The 27521-nt window shown below is 40.9% G+C and overlaps 1 protein-coding gene across 1 annotated transcript; it reads right to left on the bottom strand.

Moving 5' to 3' along the window:
• Nucleotides 1-307: 307 nt before the first annotated feature.
• On the bottom strand, nt 308-27138 carry UHMK1 (U2AF homology motif kinase 1). The gene is made up of 8 exons (XM_075564109.1): nt 26715-27138; nt 24794-25086; nt 23795-23986; nt 20661-20755; nt 10712-10788; nt 10451-10549; nt 8802-8890; nt 308-7319 (listed from the first exon to the last, which is right to left on the bottom strand). Exons 1-8 carry the CDS (start codon nt 26980-26982, stop codon nt 7173-7175), a joined length of 1260 nt encoding a protein of 419 aa, XP_075420224.1. The 5' UTR covers nt 26983-27138; the 3' UTR covers nt 308-7172.
• Between the last annotated feature and the right edge of the window lie 383 nt (nt 27139-27521).

Raw genomic sequence — 27521 nt, 5'->3', positions numbered from 1 at the left:
AAAGCTACCCAAATTGATTAGAGTCAAGTCTAGAACACAAATCTCCCTGATTGTGAATTCTAGTTCTTTTTCATTAAACCAGGTTGTTTCTACAATATCAAGAAAAAAAGCAAAAAATTACATTTCCTTAGTACCAATTTGATATGCTATTTCCAACAGTGAAAACTCATATTCTTTAGATATGGATAGCTGAAGCTACATGGAAACTTTCAATGATTGCTTCCAGTAGGGAAAAAAAGACATTTACCTATTAAGTGACCTTGACTACTTATACTAAATGTCAAAATTGTTAAAATGCAAAAGCCAATTCCTGTATTTTTCATCTTTATTATATCACCTTTATCAAACACACATCAGAAAGCATAACAGTGCATCTTAAGGGTAAGTCAGTTTACAGCAAAACTGAACAAGGCAATTGTGTTTACAGGAAAAGTTCTCAGCAAAAACTATACACAATACAGTCAACTGTTAACGCAATGTTCATACTTTTTAGGTATTTCGGAAAGTGGAAAATGAAAGTTCTTTGCTATTCAGCAAGAAAAAAATGTTGAAAAGACTTGAATGGGAATCAGAAATTTCGGGGTTTGAGAAAGGATCTTCTTGTTACTGACACACATTTACATTTAGTATCCCACTTAAGTTATTTAAAATGAAAATCTGCACAAACAACAGGACATCACCAATAGCAAAGAACCGGAGTGCCAAGATATGCCAAGACCAATACGTTACCGCAACGACTGGCAGACATGTCACAGACAGCGCTTCACTATGTGCTGTTGAGGTGAAGGTAACCAACAGCAGAGAATACTCCTTACATACATGATCGTCCACATTGTTCCTCACCATGCCTTCTTATAAAAAACATAGCAATTACATATTCTTGAGGGAAAATAGTGGTCGCTTCTAACAGTCACAGCCAATTCCAGTGCTGACATAAGCAACCATAAGCTGTTAGAATGCATTGATTATAACTGGATTGTTAAGAGTGGTCAGAAGGTAGCAAAGATGGAGCCCTTTTGGGGGGCAGGAGGAAAGACTCTAACTGCCTCAGCTTTGACAATGTTAAGAGGATGGAAAGGAATGTTAAATTATTTTAAATTTCTCAAAATAGGTATCCAGAATAAACAAGGAGATCCTGCAGGAAATGATACAATTGTTTTACACTCTGCAAAGCAAATATTTTCCAGAGTTGAAGTTCCACGTGTTCTGGTTATTGTAAACAAGCATAAGGTGCTATCATTTTGTAGCTAGTGTGTACTACTGCCACCTACTGTACCCAATGTGCACAGGGAAATGTGGAGGCGGCTACTCCTGTGTCTTTCTGACCTTCGTCTGCATGAGCGGTAATGTTCAGCAAATTATGCAAAAAGCTGGAGCTCCTATGTTTATTTTTTTTTAATTAGGCCAAATTGTATACGGGCATTTTATTTGATTTCATAAACTTTTATAGTAAGGTTCTAGGAGATCACTAAGGAGGGGTGTGCAGGAAGGCACTGTTTCTATGCTATAGATACTAAATCTTAATTTTTAAAAATATCATTTTTAGATGATAGACAAATGAAGGATTACGAATAGTAGTAAGAAAGGATGTAATTTTCTTTTGATTTTTGTACTACTTATCTTCCTAGTCTTTACTTTTTAAGTCTGGCAGACTTCTAAAAACCAACACTAATAAAATAATGCAGCTGTAATTCAAATAACCGAAGAGGTTGCGAGTCTACATAATTATATGCATAATTTAGGATACCTGATTTCATTTGCTTTTACACACTCATTGTTTCTGAAATCAATGATATCAGTAAAGGAAGACAATCTAGACAGGGTGGCAACTTACTGGGGCTAAAAGTAAATAGAAATACAAATCATTCTCTTGTCAAATTATGAACTAATGGTAGAAAGCAGCTCTGGTCTTTATCCCTACCCCCACCGCGCCTCACCCCGCCTCACCCCCACAAAAGCACAGTGGGGGATAGGGTGGGGGACAACTAAGCAAACAAAAACTAGCAATTCGGTTTGTTTTTTTTCATAATGTGACTTATTTTCATCATATAAAGTATTAGAACAAAATGAGTTCTCTTCTGCACAACAAAGATTAATTGTTACATTAGGCAAATAAGAGAGGCGAGTCTCTTTCCCTCACAGCCTTTGAAAGAGCTGCCATTTTTCTTCCGCTTACTTAGACAGTCACTTTAATGAGATGGAACTCAGGAAATCATTCAGTAAGTGTCCCATGAATTACAGCCTGTCTGGGGCCACAAATGGAACTGATATAGTTACGGCAACACTCTGGAAAGCACGAATAAAGCATTTTCAAATATTAATCCTCATAAGCAGTACAGGGAATAGTAACAAAGTGCTGAGCTGTAGGAAAATGAACAAAGCTTCCTATGAGGAGAACACAGGTGCATAAACTGCTCTATATACTTGATATGTGGTAGGTCATTTTAATCACCACCTATAAAATATAGAGTTTCCTCAAACCTCTCTGGTTTTTAGATACTTCTTTTACGGCCCATCTTCTTCTATAAAATTACAATAAAAATAGTTAAAATTGTTCACTTTCTTCTTAAATATCCATAGTACTTTTCAACTATATGCCCCTGTATACACACCTACCAGTCATATAATGTTTAAAATAGTGAAAAACAATGTGGGGGCGAGACTAGGCTAATAAACAAGATGTAGTCTGTGGTGTCAGCTAGAGAGGAAGCTAAGCCAGAGCAAAGCAGAATAAAACCTCTAAACTTCGAGATACTACAACATAAAACAAACAAAAAACTCCATGGTCCTCTGTGACTAAGAAACTATTACTTATATTCCACAAAAGGCTCAGATGAGTTCCATATCATGGATTCTAAACAAATTTCTGTTCAACAAGAAAGCTAGGAAGTAATACGGACTTAAAGATTACATCTCTTAAAATAAAGAGATATTAAAATGGACATATTTTTAGCTAACTGTGACCAAGAGCTGATTTATGGGTGATCCTATCTGAGGAGAAATAAATAAAGTATATCAGAGAGTGAGTGAGTGAGAGAGAGAACTAAGAGTTGAGGAAGGAGCCTGGTATTTAAAAAGGAACTATTTCCAGGGAAGAATGAAGATTCTGCTAGATAACTGTCTATCATATATAATATTGGACCAAAATAAAATGGAAACAGTTCCTTTTACACGCACATGCAAACTGTGAACCCAGAAGAAGGTGGACTTTCACACTGCCTGCGTCGATTTACCCCGTGGCAAGGCCGGGATAAGAGTAGTTACCACCGTTTGGGGAGCTTTCACAAAACGAGTTCTACTACTTTCCAGGAAACAGATGCACTTGCTTACGTCTTTGACTATCTACATGTCCACCAGACAGAAGTCCTGACGTGGTGCCGCCTGCCCTGAAATCTGCATAAAGGCCCCCAGCAGGCACCTTGCGTGACATTCTCCCTAACACACTGGGCGGCTGGGGTCTTCCTCCACCCAGAACTATGCTGTTGGGATTGGGTTCCGTTGCTATGGTGCCGACATTCAAGAAATCCGTTCTATAAATGTCATGCTGCCAAGTATACCTGACAGTAGGAATTAGGTTGGCTAGGCCAAACAGGCTCCAACACAGCACCGATTGTGAAGCTGTTCAGGACCGGGCAGTGTTCTGTTCTACATAGGAACAGCTATGGATCAGAACCGACTTGATGCCACCTAACAATAAGGCTAGTTAATTTAAGTAAGCATGTCAGAACCAAGAAGAAAATTATGCTGAAACTTTGAAAGCAACACTGTGTGATGAGCGCTGGCACTCTGCCTTAATTTGATCCCAGTGCTTACCAGGGTAAGTAATTTTCTGGGAGAACAAGTGTGGCAAGATCAAAACCTTCAACTTCCCTTACCTGGCACCACTGTTCCTGGTTCATTCTTTTATAAGCATACATTCGCTCAACAGTTAAAAGAGAAGTCAGATGAATCTAGAAAGCAAGTAAGTAAAATTCAGTGCTACTGTCTTGCTTTTTTTCTTCTCCCTTGAAGGTTACTTTGCCACATCTCTGTACTCTAGTGGCTGGAGTGCGAACAGGCAGGCAACACCGTCTCTAGGGTCTTCACCCTACAGGAACTGCCCTCACTCTGGCTCACTGACAGGAAGGGACGTCTCTAAAAAGAACTGCTAGTACTGATCGCCACAAACAAGGAAGACACGACAAGGGCAGTCAATGCAGGGGCTTCTTCCTCTCCATTCTCCTTCGCAGTGCCGCCTTGCATCACTTTTAACGAGTGCTGGCTTTTACTCCAGTATCCAGACTCAACTCTACGTACTCTTCTCCTCCAGAGATAATATCCAAGTTGCGACCTGCCACCTTCTCTTAAAATGTGTTTCCAAGTCCCCAGGTTTCCACTCTGCCTACCTTTTCCAGGATGAAATGTGCCATAGTGACCCCCTGGCTCAGTAACACACGAAAGAAGAAAATGCGAAGAAGAGAGGAAGCATAGGTATTAATTAATTTAGGGAAAGAAAAACTACCTGAGATAAATATTTTCCCCAAAGAGTTAGAGTGAACTTTCACCTCTTTACCCGGCCCCTCAAAAGCACTCTCTCAAGTTCTCAACCACTTCAAGGGATCGAAATCTCTGCCTGCATAGCATTTCATGCTAGAAGAATCACGAAAATGGCATAATTTGATCATTCTTGGCTCAGGTTTAAGAAAGAGATTAAGATAAAACTTCTGATTTTATTAGAGAAGGGGAGTCTGCAAGGGTCATCTTTGGTAACTGGGCGATAAAATGATCTACATTAAATTATACGAGGCATCTTTTTTCCTATCTGTAGCTCTGACATAAAATAATCACTTCAATGTATACTTAATTTCCCCTCATGTTCCCTAAAACCCAGTTAACATCTTCTGCAATAAAATTCTACACGTATATTTATGACCACATAAGCAATAAGATGATCAAAGAATGCTGTGGAATTCACCAGCGAGATGTTAGCAGCATATTGTATCACGAAGCTTAGAGGCATACCTGAAGTGACTGGTAAAGTTTTTCCTTTTTTGGGGGGGTGGTAATGGTGGTGAGAGAATGGGGACGGTACCTATGCTAACCTAGAGGGCAAAAAACTAATGCCAACCGCGCAGGAGACTCTGCGCTGAGGCAGAACAGAATTGCCGCCTGAGGGTTCCCGCAAGGCTGGACCTCTTCCCAGGAGCAGACTGCCACATCTTCCCATATAGTAGCTGGTGGGTTTGAACTGCTTACCTTGCGGTCAGCAGCTAAGTCCTTAAACTGTGCCACCAAGGGCACCCTAAACCCACCCTAGGATTCATTTGAATTCTGTGTTCATCAACATGTAGGATCTGGTGTTTCTAATCATCATGGAAGTTGCCTCCCATACAAACATGTTTCCGGAAAGCTTAGGTTTCCTCAAAAACTGGATATATCCTCTCCCTGTGAGTTTTTATCTGAAAACAATCCAACTCGCCAACCTCTGTAAAGGCTAAAACGAAACAAATCGTCACAGGGCACACAACGGAAGCCTGCTGTATACCACTCCCCACCCACCCACCCACGGGAACCATGCAGTTGTTGGCAGTTTGTAAATAGATGGTCTTAAACCTAAGCTGGCTCTTTGATAATATTAAGGGAGAGTCCTGAATAGTTTGACAGCTGTAAGTAATGGAAATAAAACGCACATTCTAAAATTTAAAATCGAACCGATTATTCAGTAACCTACATGGCATACCAAAGGGAAGAACTATTTGTGGGAGTATCCATCAGAGAAAAATATAGGAAGACGTTTTCACTGGAAAGAAATAAAATTTACATTCAGGAAAAGAAACAGAAAAACATTCATAATCTTATACAACTTATCTTTTGTATTTTTGTTTTTCTTATATATCTAGGGTTTTATAATGGTAACCTAATTCTTATACTTTAAGGCAAACGACCATAAAGTGACAGGAATCTGTAACTATACTGAGTTAAACCTTGTACTCATCTCTGAATCCTCTGCTCGGGAAAGCAAGAGCTTGTTAGGGATCTTAAGAGTTCCTTAGGTTCCCCTTCCGTTCGACTTCCACTTCCTAGCCGTCCTTATGGTCAAGTCAGACTAATTAGGATATTGTTCTTCTGACTTCTATTTCCTGTAAGGATAAGGAAGGAGGCAGAAAATTGGGGAGGGGGAAATGCGACCATATACCAAGAACTCTTCTGAGGTTCAGAGACGACTCAGGATGAAACACACAGGGGCCAGAGTAGAGGGAAGGATGCGGCAAGTTACCAGAAGGGAACCTGGTCTGTTTCTAAAGATTCGCTTTCAGCTCCAGTTCCACCGGCTACCGTCTAAACTCCTGTTTGTGCTCAGCCTCGAAGAAATGAGCTCTTTTGTCATGTATCGTATAGCAGAAAGACCACCTCTCAAAAAAGTACAGATACGAAACCGGTAGGCAAAGGATAAGTACAGACTGTGTTACCTTACAAAACTCATACTATCAGTTACGGAGGCTCCAATGTTCCCTATCCCTAACCTCTCACACCCACACACACTCAAGCACACATCCTAGACATAAAAATTGTGCAAGATCAAGCATCAGCTTTCTATCTGAAAAGCTGTAATAATAATTTAAAAAAAGGTAGATAGGCTCACTGCAGTTTCTTTACAGGAATAGTCAGGACTACAGTACTCCTTTTAAAAATTTCACAAGTCAGTGTTAAGAACACACAGGTAATTGCTGTTTGACAATTACTTAGCATTACAGAGCAAATCCAGTGCCAGCTATGGACCAGCGATAAGAACCATCAGACAACATAAAGGAATCAGCTCTAAGTGCTGTCACCAGCCCTAACAAGTCCATTAGTACTATTCACTATGACACATCAGTCCGCCTTGCTCCAGGATCACAGGAAATCATATCGTTTAGGTAACGTACTGAAGAGCAGCACCTGCCCTACTGCACAATAAAGGCTGCCCACATGGGTGCTCTAAGACCCTCGAAATACAGCCGAGAGTCTGGTCCTACTCAGTGCCGAGGGTCTGCAATGCAGTCCCTGCCCGGGTCATGACTGGACATCAGGAGGATTAAATAAGTGTACCAAGTACCCTTTTAAATGCCTAGGGTACTCCCGCAGTCAGATGTGGAATACAATAACCCAGGAAATGGAAGAGGAGAAACAGGCAATTGTCCTCCGGTTGCTGATTAAAGCAAGGTTTGATACAGATACCCCCTCTTGTAGGCACTCAGTGGGTAGAATGTAGCCACAACAAACTTCCCATCAAACATCCTTCCCGTTAGCAATTTCTGAGCAGCTTTGGAATCACCAGCATTTGCATACTCGACAAAAACCTGCAAAAGAAGAGAAAAGAGAGACATCCCATTTTCATCAAGGCCATCGTGACTAGCAATTCTCCAAGCATAATGTGGACACATCATATAAGGGTCTAGCTAGAATGCAAAGTCTGGTTCAAAATGAGGCTTTTGCGGCTGGAATTCTAAACACATTTCCAGGTGACACCTGAGATCCAGGACCTTGCTGACCAGTAGTCTAGGGACTACACATTTGGGCGCCAAGGTTTCGGATACCCATTGCTATTGAATGAATCGCAACTCATAGAGGCCCTGAGGTCAGAGCAGAACTGTCCCAAAGGGTGTCTGTCCAAGGCTGTAAATCTTCACAGGAGCAGATCCCACATTTCTCTCCCACCAAAAGGGCTGCTGGATTTGAATCTTAGGCTCCTTGCTCAGCAGCTGAGCACTTTAACATTGCTGTATGCCAAGTTCCTAGATCACAGCGGAGGCTCAGTAAATACGGGTTGAATGAATAGCATCAATAAAGCTGGGGGTATGCTACTGATGCTGATTAAGGAAATTATTATTACTGGGTTGGCAATGCATTTTCAATGGCCAGAGTGAAATTGCCCCCATTTTTTTTCAGTTGCCAGAATAGAATATTTTTCTTAATAATAAATCATAAGATAAAGCAAAGGTGACTTCGACCTCAAGAGCAAATTGTTAATCTATGAGTTGGAATCAACGGCAATGAGCTTGCTTTGGTTTTTGGAAACATCTTTGGTAGTCATAACTTAGTGAGGCAGATCAATGTTGCCATCTGGTGGGTAGAGATGAGAGATGCAGCGAAACACCTTACAATAGAAGAAAGCTCCCACATAAAATTCTATCGAAACCCAATGCCACCGAGTCTACTCCAACTCAGAACGAACCTATGTAGGGTGTCACAGGCTGCAGACTGTTATGAGAGCTAACCAACCCAAAATGTCAACAGTGCTGAGGTTGAGAATCCCTGGGACAGAAAAAAACAATACTCTGTTTCCGAAAATATAAAAACACTTTCTCTTTAAATTCATGATATATAATTTAGAATCATAAAATTCTAAAGAAAACGGAAGCATCACAGATTAGTTACAGAGAGGGCTGGGCATCCAGGTTTCAGGATTCTGTCTGCTCAGTTTCCTCCCTCTGACTGTTCCATCAGAATCAAACCTGATTGGTTTTCTGTCTCTACTGAACTAGAGCAACATTTTTCTCTACCTACATGGAACTCAGTATATGATTTTAGTTGGTGGCACTGTTTTACAGTGGCGGCTCAAAGGACATTTATACTTTTGAAACTTTAATGACAACTGCATATATTTTACAGCTTTGGGGGGAAAGTGAAATACAAAATATACCAAAGAAAAAGTCATCTATAATGCAAAACTCACAACTTCTAACAGCATGTTTAGATGTACTTTCTAGAGAACTGAAACATTTCCCACAGAATTTCAACTCCCTCTGAATGGCAGTCCAGTCGCCAAAGCATTCACTTACTTGTCCTCTTCCAGGGTTTTCCTTTGGAACAAGCAGAGAGACCACCGGTCCATATTTTTGACACTCTTCTTTTACATCTTCTACAACATCTGATTATTAAAATGCATAACAGTAACTGCTTAGATATAATGCAAATGCAATCATGATTGAGAAGAATTCAGAAACACAGTAATGAAGTCATTTTCTCTACCTCCTAAAATGATGTTTTGTTAAAAGTCATAGAACTTCAATGTATTTGATAATATTTTAAATGTTAATTTTATTTTTTGAACAGTTAACACAAACAATTCAAAATTCAAAAACAACGTATCCCAACTCTACACGACCTGCCATTCCCTTCTCTCTCTACAGGAACATTACTGGTTGCTTGCTACACTCCCTACATATTACAGTAACCCTGGCGGGGCAAAGCCTCAGCAGGGATGAAGTCTGGGAGGACGCACTGAAGGATGCCTCACTAACATGACTAACACGACAGTGGTGAGCCTGCGTCTTGTCAAAGGCAGAAAACAAGGCAATGGCATCAGTTCTGCCTCTCACAGGTTTCAGGGTATAAGCTTATATTAGCAAAGGCTATTGGAGAAACCAGGGTGGGGAGCGTTGAGCCTGTGGGCCAGAGCATGCTGGCCCATGAAGCCATCAATACGAGTCAACGTCACACGTCTCGTCGAAGAGAAGCAGTTCCAGTCACAATCTCTAAAACCAAACTCACTGCCACTGAGTTGATGACATAGAGGTGAGTTAATGAAATGTTTGCACAGCATAGCTCCCAAATGATATACAGATCCCTTGGCAGAAAAAAAAGGGATCCCCACCCCGATATAAATCTTTGTAAATAAATTCCAACCTTACCGTTTTCTTTCCTGTGTATATTTAGGATTTTTTACATTATCGCATGAAAGAGTCTTTGGTATCAGTGAATTGCCTGACATGCTCTTACAGCCACTGCCTTTGTAAATCTCACCAAGCAACTTTTTCCTGGTGGGTCTTATTCAGAGAAGGGAGGGAGGGAGGCTGGTAAAATTGGAAACCTAATGAAGGGATTGCTCAATTTTGTCATCCTGCTGGAAGAAAGGAAGCAGGAATGGGGCATCTCACTATGACTAAGAAGAGCCAGCAGCACCCCGATGCCAATCCTGATGCCACAGTCTTCTCACAGTCCAGCTGCCTGGGTTATTCGCTTAACATACAGCTTGAATAAGTAAGGAGAACGGAGACAACCATGATTTTTAACCAAGCAGTATCCCCTTCTTCTATTGCAATTGCTGGGTCCATGTACAAGTGTGCAATGAGCACAATTAAATGTCCTGGAAATTCCATTCTTCAAAAAGTTCTCATTTGCTATGATTCAAAGTTAAATGTCTTGGTGCAATTAGCTTTGTCTATAATGTTTTAGTTTTCCACAAGGATAATGTAGTAGTTTATTACTATATAATTGATTTTTAAAAAATAAAAACAGGTAACTTAGAGATAAAATGACTTAAATGTCTGTCGTTTTTATTTTTAATTTTTATTGGCTTTGTTAAAGTGTCATACTTTACTCACCTAGAAAACACATGAGAAAACATCGATCTCTCAGGTAATTTGTCCTCTTGTTACTGACTAATCTGAGAGTATTATAGAGAACATATAGTTCAGTAATCACAAACCTTCATATTCCTCTTCATTCTCAAGGTAATCATCATCCAGCACGTTCAGGAGTCTCAGCACTGGAGTAGGAAGCATCACCAGATCTTCAATGTGAGGGGCTGTTAATATTCATCATGACATGGTTAAATGCAAACCTCCCTAAAGAGAAGACGAACACTACACAATGGACCTTAAGGACATAAATTAGCTTTGATGTGTAATTTGATTGCCAAATGATTAAAAACAAAAAACTAAACCAGCCCACCCACAAACACACTCACCAAAAGGAATGCTGAAGAACGGGCTGCATAACGCCACCTCAGCAGAAATCCTTCTGCATGGGTCGTCGTGCAGCATGCTAGAGCACAAAAACAAGTGTCACTGCAAAGGGAAGGAGAAGCTTCGCTGCCATTACTGTCGAAGCTCCTGAAAATGGAATCACTCAAGAAAATAAAAATGTCTACTCTTTATAACCGTAATTATCTTAGCATGATCTGTTCAATTTTTCACCTACAAATATACATGTTATTTATAAATAAATGGTTCAATGAATTAGGACATATACTTATGAAATACACCCATTCCTCACTTATCAAAATGGTTAGATTTCAAAGACCAAGTTGTTAAGTGAGAACTGGTGTTACATGAAAATAGAGGATGACTACATCATTACATAACTGTCAAACCACTGAGAAACATGTAGCAAAATTGTTACACAAAATGTGGAAATTACAAAATAATAGATGTGGTGGAGTGAAATTTAATATGGCTCTTCCACCCAAGTCTCTGTAACTCCCACCAAATGATTGGGTGGGTTGATTCAAACAGTGGGTATCTGACAATAATAATGGGGGAGGTCAGTTTCTGTCGCTACCCCTGTGGCTCTAAGGATGAGTCATTTTTGAAGGAATAGAGGAGAGAACCCCAAAGGGTCTTGGGAGAGCACATTCAAGATCACTGTCTAGTGGTGGAGGCGAACCAGGCGAACCATAGCATGGAGATTCAGAGGCGCTACACCAAGACTATGGGGACCTTCTCTTTAGCTGGCTTGAAAGTAAGGAACTGTGGGTTACAGTGACAGGCGGGCTGGTTTCCCACGGCATGGAAAGCAAAGGCTAAGGAACCATGTGGCTGAGAGACTAAGAACTGGAGAGTGACTTGACTGTGGAGGAAACAAGTGCCAGTATCCTTACTGTTTGCTGATCCTGACTTGTGGCAACCTATTAATTTCCCTACTAAACCCCATTAATTGTGAGTATTGTCTGTGAGTTCTCTGTGGCTACTGCAAAGAATTATCGAGGCCAGTATAGATGTAGAGTGGCGTGGGAGGACCAGCTGTGTCAGGATAGGTACAGAAGCATGGACTATAGGGGCTTGTCTGCACCCTGCCTCGTAACAAAAGGGTAGTCAGAGAAGGTCAGACATATGGACCTCCATTGCTGTCCATTAAAATAGCCCTACAGACAATTAGTGCATTCCAGGAAGACAAGCACACTCAACACAGACGAACATTATAACCTACAACTTCAAAGCAAGATAAAGACTTAAAAATATTATACAAGGTATGAGAGAATATATTAGAATATCTCACATGAGTAATATAATTCAGGAAAGAATTAAAAATCAGAGAACTATGTTTAAAGGAGGCAAAAAATAAAAATAAAAACCCCACACAGAAAACATACAAGCAGAGATCAGGATATTAAGGAACAAAATGAGCCACAAACATGGAAACTGAAAACATTAACAAGGTGGCGTGGAGAAGAACTATTAGAATGGAAGAATGAAGCAAGAGAGTTAGTAAACAACAACAACAACAAACTCCAATATTCCACAACAGAGTCAACCACACCCAAGATAGACTAATGCAGCAGAGCCCGAACGGTGCAGTGGGCTGTGCGTTCCAAGAAACAAAGAAGAGGCTTTCCACTCCTGTCAAGATTTAAAGTCTCAGAAATCCACAGGGGCAGCTGGACTCTGTCCTCTAGGGGCATTATGAGTCAGAATCATGGCAATGAGTTTGAGGCTTTTTGAGTTTAGACAAATAACTTAATGTATACACTCAAGTGTAAGCTGAGTTTTCCAGCACATTTTTAAATGCAGTTTTTGTGGTAAAATTAGGTGCTTCGGCAGACATTCGGGTTGGCTTATACTCGAGTATATACGCCAAGTGTCAAGGAAACCAAGAGGGAAGAACAAATAAAAGCAAAACAAACCTAAAAAGAAACAAGGATTCAGTAAAGAAATCTAACATCAGAATTACTGGACTCTCAGAACCCTATAACAATAAAAGCATACACAAGATTTTATAAGTGATAATCAGAAAATATTTCCCAGGTCTGAACAGAGAACCAAACCTGCCAATACAGGAAGAGAAACAAATCCCAATTAAAAGAGATAAAAAAAAAATCAACCTATTTCAAATGCTTGTAATATTCCTGAAAACAAAAAATATGAATGTAGAGAATTCTGAAAGCAGCAGGAGAAAAACGCAATATAACATACCAATGAGCTTTCATAATAATCAATGCAGATTTTCCCACAGAAGACTATGGAGTGACACAAAATACACAACGAAAACAATTACCAACCAAGAATTCTTCAGTCAGCAAAGCTTCCATTAAAAAATGAGGCAGGGATTAATACATTTCCAAACATACTGAAGGTTTGGGAATTTGTTTGGCAAGCATTACTCAAGGTCATATTACAAATGAAACGGTAAGAGCAGTAAATACTTATATCTATACTACAATTAAATAAATATACAAAAAAGTACTGTGTGTGTAAGATCTTAAATTAAAACAAAACGAGCAAAAGAGCGAACTTGATACTATGTTTAAGGAATAAACTAACTAAATCTTGTAAACAACATACTACCCCGTCTGTAAGCTCAACGTTGTACACTGACATCAATGGAGACACAGGACGGAAATGGAAGGAGGAGGTACATGTCAGGCACAGATCTGCTAAGGCTGTATGTTAACTGGTGCTCATGTAAAGCACTGTTACAATTCCTAGTGTGGCAATCACCAAGAAACAACGTGAAGAAACGAATTTAACAGAAAGGCTCATCAACAAGAAAGCCATCAAATACAATAAAAACAGAAAATTCAGAATAATAACAAAGATATGAAACATACTAAAAAAACAGAGAGCAAAAGGAGTAAGCTGGACAGGTCATTTTTGTAATAGCCTTAAAGGTAAGCAGTCTAAACGCACCAGAGTAGCAGAATGGGGAGAAAAACAGAGCCCTCATTTTGCTGTCTACAAGAAAGACACCTCAGTCACATGGACACAATACTGAGCACAGAAAGACAGGGAAAAGTAGGCATGCAACAAGCAAACAAAGCAGGGCAGTCAAACTGGTAACAGACAGAGCATGACTTGAAATCAACCGCTACCCCGAAAATAAAGAAAGCCATCGTAAGAGGGTCAACCAGCTAAGCGATAGAACAATTATAAAAATACATGCACCTACTCACGCAAACAAATTAAACAAATCTTGACCATTATGAAAGAAAAATAGACATCTCCATAATATTTGTAGATTTTAACACATCGCTTTCAATTATATACAGAATGTCTACAGCAGTGGTCCTCAACCTGTGAGTCTCGACCCCTTTGAGGGTACAACGACCCTTTCACAGGGGTTGCCCGATTCACAACTGTAGCATAATTACAGTGATAAAGTAGCAACAAAAATAATTGTATGGTTGGGGGGTCACCACAACATGAGGAACTGTATTCAAGGGTCACGGCATTAGGAAGGTTGAGAACCACTGATGTAAAGAGAAGATAACTGAGAACATTGGGTGCTTAAATAAAAACATAAGCCAAATGGACCTGACTTATGAGGAAAATTCCATCTAGCTCCAGAACAACACATTCTACTGCAGTGGGCATGGATCCTTTTCCAGAATTAGCCATATGCTAGGACACAGGACTGAAAGCATACAAATCACCCTCGCTGATCATAATGGTCTGAAATTAGAAATTAATAACAGAAAAAACAGGAAATTAAAAACTAAATATCACCTGGAAATGAAAAATATATACTACTAAAAAACTACTGGGGCACTGATCGCTATGAATGACACATAACTACACACCCCCAGCCAGGGGGAAAAACAATAGAAACCTGAAGGAGAGACAGCGGTTGGTGTAAGATTTGAAAATAATTAACAATCTACAATCTATCAGGAGGCCACGAGGGTTGGGGCGGGGGAGGGAAAAAAAGAGGAGCTGATCCCAAGGGCTCAATGGAAAGTAAATGTCTGGAAAAGAATGATGGAATATATGTACAAATATGTCGAATAAAACTGATGTAAGGTTTGTAACAAGAGTTGTAAGAGCCCCCAATAAAATGATTTTTTCAAAAACTACTGAGTCACAGATATGAAACTAAAATTTAAAAAATTTAATTAAAAATTTCTACAATCAAAGGATCTTAAAAACACAACATACCAAAATCCTTGGGGCACAGCAAAAGCTAGCCTTAAAGGGAAATTTATAGCAAGAAATTTTCTATGGCAAAAAAAGAAAGATCACCAAGGGCTCAAGTAGAAAGTAAATGTTTTGAGAACGATGATGGCAACAAACGTACAAATGCGCTTGATACAATGGTTGGATGTGTGGATTGTGATGAGAATTGTACGAGCCCCCAATAAAATGATTTTTTAAAAAAAGGATCCCAAACACACTAAAAACATTAGAAAATATCAACAAAACCAGAGCGGCTCCAAAAGAGTGAATTTTTGTTCTACATGCTTACAACCACAGAAAGTAATGGTGACCTTAATGGTTAGATGTGTATTCATTCTCTGGTCAATGAGAGCATCCAGGTGAACAAAGTCCCCAATACGCACTCTTGGACTAGGAGAGTTCATAGATGGGTTAGCCCACACTTAAGCTCCCCCTGCTACACTGACATGATCCTTACTGAAAAGGCACAAATTGTTTCCAAAGCAGAAGAGGTTATACAGAAGAAAAAGGGATCCCAGAAGAAATTAAAAAAGCAAAGTTTTTGACTCGGAATTAAATTAAGCTTAAAATAAAAGCTAAGTAAAACACAACAAAATAACTTGTGAAAAATACAAGCCAGGGAATTCTACACAATCATAAAAAATAATGCCAAGTACTGGAACCACATAACATGGATGGACCTGGCGGGTATATTGCTAAGTAGATAAGCCGAACCTTTAAGGACAAAGATTTGCAGGCCCTTCTTTTAGAAAATAAGCGATAAATAGAACCCAAAGATCACTGGTGGCCCAGGCGAGGAGGGACAGGAAAGTATGTTTTATAGTACAGTCTAGTAGTATTTTATTGATGGTAAACATAGCCCTAACTATATGTTATAAATGTAATACAACCAAAGTAAATACAAAGTATTTGAGCACTTAAGGATGGGCACGAACTGGTACATAGGCAGGGACAGGAATGCACACAGATGAGAACAGATAGACGTATCTATAAGCACACGCAAGTAAAAATGCGTAGGTACAAGAACATATGAGGGGGCTTCAAAAAGCTGGAGGAAAAAATTCCACTTACCCACAAACTTTCTGAAGCACTTTATACAGAAATCAAAGACACAAAGACACACATAGTCCAACTTTTCCCTTCTAAGTCTGACAGCTGAGGGTCATAGTGGTTAACAAAAAACATGATCTGCATCTTAGCAAAGTGAGTAGCTTCTGGGGTCCTAAGAGCCTCCAAGCGGCCATCTACAACACAACTACGAATCTCTACCCGTCAGGAGTCACACAGTCAGACGGTCACCAGAAGCTCGGAGAAAATACAGGTCCACATAAACACAGTCTCATCTTCTGGAGACCATGTCGCAGAACTAGACGATGTTTGACAACGGCCACTAACTGTTCTGACCAGAGTCATAAAGTGGGTCTTGGGTAGATAGGGGGGAAAATATGGAGAATTCAAATTCGTACACAACAAAAAAATCCAGCTAAACTGGAGCAGTAGAGAACCATTGACTCCCTGAGGTACTTGTTAGACCTAGAAGTGAGCCTAACCCCTAAGATCGCCTTTATACAAACCGCAGAGATGCTTAAGATGCACCCGTAAGATGAGTGTCCTACTTAAGATCAGCAACACAGCAATTATTTCAAAGAAAAGATAAGAGACCAGGGAAATTTAGAGTTTTAGGGAAGTGAACACAATTAAAGAGAATGTTGGGAGTTAACAACAAAAAAGAAAAGAAAAAGCACATGCCTGTATTTAAACCTCTATAAATGCCCTTTGCCTCCTTGTTCATTCCTTTATTTCCTTTTACTTTCCTCTTGCCCCACTATCATGCTCAGCCTTCATTTGGGTTTCAGTAATTTCTCTCGGTTACATTACCCTTGATCACGCCCTGCCAGGCCTCTCATCCTCCTTGGCACTAATTTTGGATCACTTGTTCCCTTGTCCCTGGGTTGGCCAACACTGCTTCCTTTCTCCCACCTCCCCCTCTCCTATGTCCCCCCCAAACCATCAGTCCCATTGTTTTCATCCAGCCTGTCTTATCTAGATAGACCTGCAGAGATAATATACATACAAAAAACAAGGCATAGCAAGACAAAGCAACAAAAGAAAACACAACAACAGAGAAAACCAATGGACTAAATAAAATTTTTTTTAAATTTTTTAAAAAGAAAAACCTATAAATAGATCAAGGTCTGATTTTTGACCTCTAGGAGTGTTCTCCAGTTGAGTCTGATGGGGTGACATGCTCTGGCCCCAAAGTCTATCCTTAGCACTCCCTCAGGAGCTCCCTGCTCTGCTCCACCCCCCACCAGCTACCCACCCCAGCCCTCAGTGTTTTGCCTTGCTGTGGCAGGGTCAGACCGGGCCAATCCAGACACGGAGTCTCCAGTGTTGTCCCCTGTAGGCATGTACATATGTAAATATATTTACATAGGATGATGGGGAAATAGATCTATGTGCATATATTTATAGGTTTAGTATTAAGGCAGCAGATGGACATTGGACCTCTACTCAAGTACTTATTCAATGCAAGAACTTTGTTCTATTAAATTGGCATTCCAAGATGCACACCCTCCCGACATGATTGCTGAAGACAAATGTATGCATAAGCAAATGTGGTGAAGAAAGCTGATGTCGGCCGGCTGTCAAAAGATATAGCATCTGGCGAAGAAAGCTGATGGTGCTCAGCTATCAAAAGATATAGAGTCTGGGGTCTTAAAGGCTTGAAGGTAAACAAGCAGTCATCTAGTTCAGAAGCAACAAAGCCCACATGGAAAAAGCACACCAGACTGTGTGATCACGAGGTCAAAGGGATCAGGTATCAGGCATCATCAGAACAAAAAATCTTACATACTGAATGAAGGGGGGCTGGTGTGGAGTGAAGACCCAAAGCCCATTTGTAGGCCACTGAACATCTCCGTACAGAAGGGTCTCGGGCAGGAGATGAGCCAGTCAGGGTGCAATGTAGCAATGACGAAACATACAACTTTCCTCTAGTTCCTAAATGCTTCCTCCTCCCCCCACTATCATGATCCCAATTCTACCTTACAAATCTGGCTAGACCAGAGGATGTACACTGGTACAGATAGGATCTGGAAATGCAGGGAATCCAGGACAGATGATCCCTTCAGGACCAGTGGTATGAATGGCAATACTGCGAGGGTAAAGGGAGAGAGGGTTGGAAAGGGGGAACCGATTACAAGGATCTACATGTGATCTCCTCCCTGGGGGATGGACAACAGAAAAGTGGGTGAAGGGAGATGTTAGACAAAATAATAATAATTTATAAATTATCAAGGGTTCATGAGGGAGGGGAAAAATGAGAAGCTGATGCCAGGGGCTTAGGTGGAGAGCAAATGTTTTGCAAATGATGAGGGCAATGAATGTACAAATGTGCTTTACACAACTGATGTATGCATGGATTGTGATAAGAGTTGTATGAGCCCCTAATAAAACAATTTTAAAAAAAGATAAGCATCTGAAGTCTTAAAGGCTTGAAGATTAACAAGCTGTCATCTAGCTCAGAAGCAACAAATCCCACATGGCAGAAGCATACCAGCTTGTGTGATCACGAGGTGTTGAAGGGTATCAAGCATCAAAGAACAAAAAATCATATCATTGTAAATGAGGGAGAGTGCAGAGTGGTGACCCAAAGCCCATCTGTAGGTAACAGGACGCACTTTTACAGAAGGGTTGCCAGGAGGAGACCAGCCAGTCAGGGTGCAGTGTAGCAACAAAGAAACACAACTTTCCTCTAATTCTTAAATGCTCCCCCACTCACCATCATGATCCCAATTCTACCTTACAAATCTGGTTAGACCAGAGGATGTACACTAGTACAGATAGTATCTGGAAATGCAGGGAATCCAGGACAGATATCCCTTCAGGACCAGTGGTGAGAGTGGTGATACCGGGAGGATGGAAGGAAGGTAGGGTAGAAAGGGGGAACTGAGTACAAGGACCTACAAATAACCTACTCTCTGGGGACAGACAACAAAAAAGTGGGTGAAGGGAGATGTCGGACAGGAGAAGATATGACAAAATAATAATTTATAGATCATTAAGGGCTCATGAGGGAGGAGGAACGGGGAGGGCGGAGAAAAGACGAGGACCTGATGCCAAGGGCTTAAGTGGCGAGCAAATGTTTTGAGAATGATGAGGGCAACGAATGTAAAAATGTGCTTTACACAATTGATGTATGTATGGATTGTGATAAGAGCTATATGAGCCCCCAATAAAATGATTTAAAAAACAATGTTCGGAAATTGATTGTGGTAATGAATGCACAAATCTTAATATGACTGAACTATTAAATTATATGACATGTAAAGCACATGCCAATAAAACTATTAACAAATATTGAGATTGTGATAAATATAATTAATGTTACAATATATATATAACTAATGTTACTAAACAATTTGTCTAGAAATTTTCAAGTAGAAACCATTATTGTTTATAAACTCTTATCAAAGCTCATTAAAACATATTTTAAATTGCATGCATACAATACACACATACAAAACTTCTGAAACAAGCTGAGTTTATAAATTTTACTTTCTTCATCAAAATTTCTTATTAAAAACTATGTATTAATCGGGGGGGGGGACACAACTGCTAATTAAAAAGCAATGTCCAACTAAAAAAAGCAACAGGACTAGTCAATTTCCTAATTGTGATAATGTACTCACTCATGGCTACTTTACGGGACGGGGTAGAACTGGCTCTATGAGTTTCTGAGAGTTATGGGAGTAAAAAGCCTAGTCTTTCTCCCAAGGAGTGGCTGGTGTTTTGAACAACTGACCCTAGGATCCCAGTCCAAAGCATAATGGGTCAATACTGACTCAGTGGCAGTGAATTTGGTTTTTGGTTGGATAATGTACCATCTCACTGCCGTCAAGTTCTGACTCACATTGACCTTATAGGTCTCTTTAAGGAGTGGAAAGCCTCATCCTTCCCTGGTAAAGCAGCTGGTGGTGTCACACACAGCATGCTGACCTTGCACTTAGCCACACAATGTGGGACCACTATGCCACCAGGGTTCCTAAGGCACTATTTTAGGGTGGGTGGAAGGGAGGTAACTTCTTGTGAATCTCTAATAATTTCAAAAATCAAAAGTTTAAAGGAAAAACTAATTAGAGGCTTAATAAGACCAATATCCCAAAGGAACCTCTCTTCCAGCAAACAGGTTTCGTATTCTTTTTGGCTCATAATGCCCCAAACCTGAAAAGCTGCCTGCTTGATAAAACACTACTATTTGCACTTAAAAAAAAACCCTGTGAAATTTTTTAAAATTTTACATTGTTTTAAAATTATTTAATTATTTTTAAAATCGGAAGTACTTTACCCATCTTGAAGGGTTTTCAAAAGCAACTAAAGTATAACAAATAACTATCTTATTCTAAAGGTGTTTTTGAAGTCCAAAAATAAATTCAGTTTTTACTTAAAACCCTGTTTCTACCAGAGATGCAAGCCTAGCAGCCCGGTGTCTACCGACTGGGAATAAGTACCCATGAGAAGGAGCCTAAAAGAACAATTCTTTGAAATATGATTACTTAGGTTCTACAGAGGAAGCTAGCCTGTACAGAATATTCTAAATTCTCAATCCCTCTTTCTAAAGAAACAAAAACTAAACATGACCAGGCAACCCAAATACCGTAACGCAGACCCATTCAGTGAATAGTAACAAAAGAAGCTTCATACAGTAAATGTACTCAAAGCAAGTTTAAAGTAGGTCCCATGTACCTTTTGATAAGGTCTCTTAGGTGATAGGCTGGAATCGCGGCATTCACCACTGCTTTACTGGCAAAAATGTGATCAATGATAGCAGAACTGTTTGCCTAAAAAAGGGACGAAAAGTTTTCCATTGGTCATTTAATTCAACACCAGGACCTTAGGAGGCACAATTAATTTGCATATTGCTAAGTTAACTGCACAGAAAACACTCTTCTGAGAACTTAATGAGCTTAATGGGAGATATTAGGTGAATCAATTCTTCCAGCACCTAACACTGTCATGACCATTTACGAGCTGAGTGAGCCAAGAAAAAATACCAAAGCAAAATCACTTAAAACGATACCTCACTGCAAAATGAGAATGAAATTAGTGTTAAGCGAGTCGGAGTGTCTTAGACAAGAGTTGCCTAATTAATTTTAGAAATCAAATAAATTATCAAAGAGAAAATGAGTCAAGAATTTAAAAAACATGTGCCATACAATTTACATCTAAATCTTTATGGAATGTAACATTTTCTGCATACTTAACTAAGAATTGGGAACTTTATTTATGAGTAAAAAGACCTGGAACCATCTTTACCATTTAAAACTTACCGGATATATATCATAGGAAAGATACCATGCTAAACACTTCATGGATATAACAGTTTTTTGTTTGTTTGTTTTTAATCCTCAACACTGGTATATGTTGTCTCATCCTTATTTGCAAAAAGTAAACAAGCATTTGTTGTTGTTAGGTGTCATCTAGTGGGTTCCAACCAATAGCGACCCTCTGCACAACAGAAGGAAACACTGAAGGGACCTGAGCCATCCTCACAATTGTCTGGTGAGTATAAACCACCTTACTAAGCGGTGGGGACAAGCTAAGAACCCTAGTACAGGTGCCCTGTAGAACAGCACAGGCCCACTTAGAGACACATTGTTTTTCCTGTTGCACTGTAGGAAGCCCAAGTGTTGTAAATATTCACTTAGAGCACTGCGAGATGCCAAACAGCTCTGTATGAGCAGCTCTTCGCCCTAATAACTGCTCGCTCCTGGCCCTTCCGTCCTCTCTAACTGGAGACAAACTGCTTACATGCAGATGCTGAGCATCACGTGTAGTACTTGAGCTCACTGCAGCAGCAGCAGCAGGAAGAAAGTTATACGTCAAGTGGACCCATGCAGTTCAAAGCCTTTTTTTTAAGGGATCGCTGTAGTTTAATTTCAAGGCCTGCGCTTGTACACACTTTGGAGACAGTCTGCCTCCCAAAGAAAGTGATACAACACAAAATAATGTTTTACCTAGAAAGGTAAACACTGAAATTTTTAGTAGTATACAGCACACCTCTAGTAGTATACATCACGACTATGTAGACACAGCTCAAAGAGCTCAAAGATAGTCAAAGCTCAAAGATAGTGTTGGCAAATCAACACTCAAGACTATTTGAGAATATCAATGATAAAGAATGGCATGTTTTACTTACATATTGGGCTTTTTTTTGGGGGGGGCAAAAGTATGCTTAGTAAGGTACCCCCATTTGGTTATTAAAATATTCTTTCCAGGAACAGCTGTACCAGAAACTAGAGACCACTGCTGCTTTAAAATGACAGGCTACACGCAGTTCCTCATGGTACCACTGGGGGACGCGCAGAGAGGTCTGAGCTCACTGAGAGGCGTCAGGGAAGACTGGCCTGGTGACCTTCTGAAAAGCCATCACTGAGCCCCCTGTGCATAAACAGATGAGCTAGCCAGAGCTGTAATGGATCTGGCAGCAACGATTTTTTTGTCTTTAAACTATATATTATATACGTTAAAAAAAGTGTTTCACAAAACCAGTAATGATTCTGAGGCAGTTATTATTTATCAAGCCTCAAGTCTAAAGGATACTGATATCACATTAAAGTCTCATAATAGGTTTGACGACAATGATGTTAATTCCTACCTTCAAACAGACCTCAAACTCAGAGTGACCCTAAAGGACAGGGTAAACCTGCCCCTGTGGGTCTTTACAGAGACTCTTTACAGGAAAAGAAAGCCTCTTTCTCCAGAGGAGCAGCTGGTGGTTCTAACTGCCGACTTTGTGGTTTGCAGCCCAAAGCAGACACCACCTTATGAACAAGCCAAAGTATATTTGACTTCATCAGCCTATCCCGTGAGCATGTTCCCTGAGAGATCATGTTATGGACAGCAGTTTCTTTACCAGCAGAGCTCACAGATGGACTACCCCAAAACAGATACAACTGTGGCCTTTTGAGGAGGAGGGATGGAATCTGAGGCCCGGGTCTGTGACACTCCGGCTGTACAAAATGGAGCAAGATGCTTTACTTTTTCATTTGTAAATAAGAAAACCCAGTGATCACTCTTAATATCCTCCTGGAGTTGTTGGAAGGATTAAGGTGGTGCATTCAAATACCTTTTAAACTGTAAAGCATTCACTGGGAAGTATTATGTACAGACCATGATGTCACCCATAACCTACTATTGTATTAGTATCACTGGCATCTGTTGTCGTGTGTGCTCCTGTGAATTCCAACTCAGAGCCACCTTACAGCGTGGAACAAAAGTGCCCCAAGGGGGTTTCGATGACGGTCACCTGGAGGGGAACACATCACGGAGTTTTTCCCCATCTGGTGGAGCAGTGGAAGCTCTGACCCTCCGGCCTTTCCACGTGAACACTGCTACCAGGGTTCCCTTTTAAGAACCAGCACAGTGAAACGAACCCGGGAGAGCCAGCCGTGATGGGACTGCCTTGTCTTTCTAGTTCGTGTAAGTTTCTACCTTGGACAAGCTGCATTCCTACCATTTCCTATCACGCTCTATTAGTAGAAAATATTTGAGTTTTCCTTCTCTGACAGATTTACATACATGGATTCCGGCTTTTCACAGGTTTTTATGGTAGAACTAAATAACTGAACACAAGAAACCCCTTTTATTTCTTTGGGAAGACACATACATTTAAACATTTTACCAACAGTGAAGATATAAGGCTTCATGAAGACATCGGTAGCCCTAAGAGGAAGTAGCAATATTTATGGGGAATGAATGCAGGAAGAGGAATATAGAGGTGAAGCCGGATCCCCTATGAGAATCATTATTAATAATCATTATTAATAATCTTAAACTGAAATTAAAGGCCGCAAAGCAAAAGCAGTGGTGAAGTTTACCTTCCATTCCTGAGATCTGACTGTATGTTTCAGTTTCATTCCTGAGAACATTTCCAGTAAAATGATTCCAAGGCTCCACAGATCAACAGCGGAGGTACATTCTGTATCACTCTGCAGGCCAGCCTGGGCCAAGCAATTTTGCAGTTCTGCTTCTGGAGCTCGATACCCGTCTGTTTGAATATACTTTACATCCTACACAAGAAAAGCAAACATTACAGCAACGAAAAGCAAGCTGTTCACTTCTCACTGATGTGTGGAAAAAAGCAATAGACCACTACCAAGCTGAATGCCCACAATTTTAGTCCCTGGCTATCATAATGCTTTGTTCACAAGACGGGCAGTTTTCACAGACAAGTTGTATACTTTCCACACTGCTGTTCGTAAAGCAGTCTTTAGACAGTCACTGCTGTGAAACAAGAACAGTAAGCAAAGAGCTGATAAACCAGGGAGAGTGGAGGATTTGCCACAAAAGTGATGTTGCCTTCTGCTATCAGGTAGAGGTCAGACCCTAAAGACACCAGGAACAGTAGCTCAGTCATTGGACCTGACCCAATTACTTTGCAGGATTAGCTACTGAAAACCTTATGAAGTCTAGCAGGCCCCAACATATACCCTTTTTTACATGGTAGAACTAAAATTCTTTGTTTGCTCAATCCCCAGGCATTTCAGATTATTAGACAGAAATGCTTTTTAAGTACCTACTCAAAAAACACCCAAACTCACTGCCATCAAGCTGATGCCAACTCACAGTGACCGTGTAGAATAGGATAGAACTGCCCCTGTGAGTTTCTGAGATCATAATTGTTTGCGGAACTTGAAAGCCTTAGCTTTCTCCAAAGCAGCGGCTGGTGGTTTTGGACTGCTGACCTTGCAGCTAGCGGCCCAATAAGTAACCACTAGGCTACCAAGGTTCCTCAACTACCTATTACACCATGTTTTTCAATATTTGGTGCACACCATTCGATTTTAAAATATCAAGAGGGAGGGACTGTTTCTTACCTGATTACCTTCTTTGAAGCTAAGTCCAAAGTCAATGAGTTTAAAACATTCATTCTCTGCACTCCACAGTATGTTGCGTGGTTTGAGGTCTGCATGGACATAACCCTCGTGATGAAGAAAAGCAAGGGCTTCGAGAACATCTCTAGCGCAGTGCTGTATCATCCACATCGAACAACCTTGGTGACTGGAATATAAAAGCAATTCCGAGACACTGACATCCAGGAGTTCAAGCAATAGACAACGTGATGGCACGTTTGGAGAGAAGTGGATTGTAAAGACTCCATACAAAGTCACTAGAAAAAGAAATAAATTATAATCTTTCAATACTTGGACTAAGTTACCATGCAATATATTATCTATGATAGTTTACGGCGCAATATAACATTGGGATAGTCAAGAGCCAAGCATAACACTGCTGAGTAAGAAAGCTTCCCCTTCTCACAAAGAGTACTTTTATAAACTGAGTCACTTTAATACACTAAGATGAGACAACCTTTAAAAGCTGATTATCATTACGAGATGAAATATGACAATTATTCAAATTGTTTCACCAAACACCCAGAGGTGGACCCACTCAGTGTTTCACCATGAGTACTCGATGCCAAGCAAGGAAAGACAAAAGGGAAAACCCAAATACGTCTCACTGCCATCACGTTGACACCAAGTCACAGGGACCCTATAGGGCAGAACAGAACTGCCCCTGTGAGCACCTGATACTGTAATGCTTTACAGGAACAGAAAACTTCTTCATACTGGAGGGTGGCTGGTGGTTTCAAACTGCTGACCTTGCAGATCGCAGCCTGAAGCACAACCACTGCACCATCGGCGCTCATCTATGTAATTCTCGTAAAATATCTACCATAATGTGCAAGATCAAGTTGAAGGCTGTGGTTACTAATGTAAACATTAAGAGTTTTTTTAAGAAGAAAATGTTCTAAAACTCGATTGAGTTAATAACTGTATAACCCTTCTTGATATGATTGAACTATTGAATGGTATGATAGGTAGTGTCAATATAACTATTTTTTAAAAGTTCTTTGATTTTAAAGAGATTAAGACCTTCCAGATTAACATTTTAATTTGATTTACAGAGATTCAATAAATCTTCAGACCCCCAAAATACGTTTTATCTTAAATACCAGGGTTAATGTGATACACCATTAAGTAAGCTACAACAAAACACAACACATTAAAAAGCAGCAATAGGTTAGGGGATTCTTTTCCAAGACAACAACATACAAAAAATATCTTAAAATTAAATATGGATTATGCCTCGTAAGGAAGTATGACATTCTTTACTAACCAAAGCTGTAACCAATTACAAACTCTGGGCTAACGGCAGTGATGCTAGTTCTTATGGGTCAACCATGAGATCAACCAGTAATCACCATAATCTCTAAGACTCTCGGTCATGTACCTAGTCTTAACAAGAGCAAAATTACAGTGTTCTTAAATTCCATAGTTCCATAAGGACTCCGGTATAATACTGAGTCATGTCTTCCAAATCTCTCACTGCCATGCAGTGGGTCTGACTCATGGCGACCCTTGCTAGGAGTATGTGAGTTATTTGCATTGGTGCTTCTAAGCTATGGAAACATTGCCTCTTGTCCAGGGATCTTCCAAGATTCGAGGATTTCCACACACAAAAAGGGATCACAATCTAGCACAGGAAATCCCCTCCTTTCCCTGGAGAAAATTCTCAACAGCGACTAAGCGTAGCATTCGCTGATGAGGCCCTAAGCAAAGAACTTATTGAGCATCTACTTGGTAACCGTCGCCAAGTAAAGACCCCAACTCCCAGCTACGGCAGAAGTAACAGAGTGAAAGGGGATGGCTGCAGGCCTGGGTCCATCCTTCGCCTGGAGGCTGAGAGAGGGGAGCGTACGGTGGGACCGGGAAGATGGGTGACAGCAGCAATTACCGATGTTCCTGTGTCCCTGCAACTGCTCCAACGCCGCCCTCTCCTTGCGGAAACCATACTCGGCCGCGGAGGCCGCAGCCCCGGTGGTTCCGGGCGGCAGGAACTGCTTGAGGGCGCCCGGCGGCGAGCCCGGGGTGCCGCAGCAGCGCACCCGATACACCGAGGCCGAGGAGCCGCTGCCCAGGCGGCTCTGTACCTGCCAAAGCCGCCCGAAGGCCTCCAGAAAGCGCGGCGGCTCCGCGCCCCACGCGCAGCCGGACCCCGCCATCGGTGCGGACGCTGACTCGGGAGCTGACGAGAGCCCGCGGCAGGCCGGCAGGGCCCGCGGTCACATCCCCGCCCGCCGGACCAGCGGCTCCGCAGGGAGAGACCTGCAGCCGCCTCGACAACTCCGGAGAGCTCAGACCGCCATGACACCGGAAGCCATACGGTCCCGGAATACCAGAAGCCGGAAGTCGAGCAAGAGCCAATCCGACAACGAAGGAGGCGGGCCCAGAGAGGGCGGGGTCTAATGTTGATTTGAGGAATTCCTTTGGAAGAATGGAAAGAGAGACTTAACTTTATTGCTCACTAACATGAGTCGGTTCAGATTCATAACCACCCTGCAGGAGAGGCGAGAACTGCCCCTCTGGGTGTCTGTGACTAACTCTATGGGAGTCGAAAGACTGGTGACTTTGCTGTTAGCAAACCAACATGTAATTCTGTTTCCACCAGGGTATTTGAGAATCTACAATTCCAGGTCCAAGGTGAATCTCTTCACATGCATTAGCTGTAACTAAAACTGGTCTTTTCTTGTTGAGGCACCTC

The sequence above is a fragment of the Tenrec ecaudatus genome, chromosome 1, assembly GCF_050624435.1.
Source record: "Tenrec ecaudatus isolate mTenEca1 chromosome 1, mTenEca1.hap1, whole genome shotgun sequence".
NCBI lineage: Eukaryota > Metazoa > Chordata > Mammalia > Afrosoricida > Tenrecidae > Tenrec > Tenrec ecaudatus.
Note: the sequence above shows the minus strand (reverse complement) of the source record. Positions and strands in the feature narration are given on the sequence as shown.

Excerpts from the sequence above, each read along its gene's own strand:
- UHMK1 (XM_075564109.1), bottom strand. The coding sequence starts at position 26,982 with ATGGCGGGGTCCGGCTGCGCGTGGGGCGCGGAGCCGCCGCGCTTTCTG. Across the intron at positions 10,789-20,660 it reads CTAAGAGACCTTATCAAAAG|CATGCTGCACGACGACCCAT; the intron begins GTACATGGGACC and ends TTTGTGCTCTAG. Across the intron at positions 8,891-10,450 it reads GAATGAAGAGGAATATGAAG|ATGTTGTAGAAGATGTAAAA; the intron begins GTTTGTGATTAC and ends TTTAATAATCAG.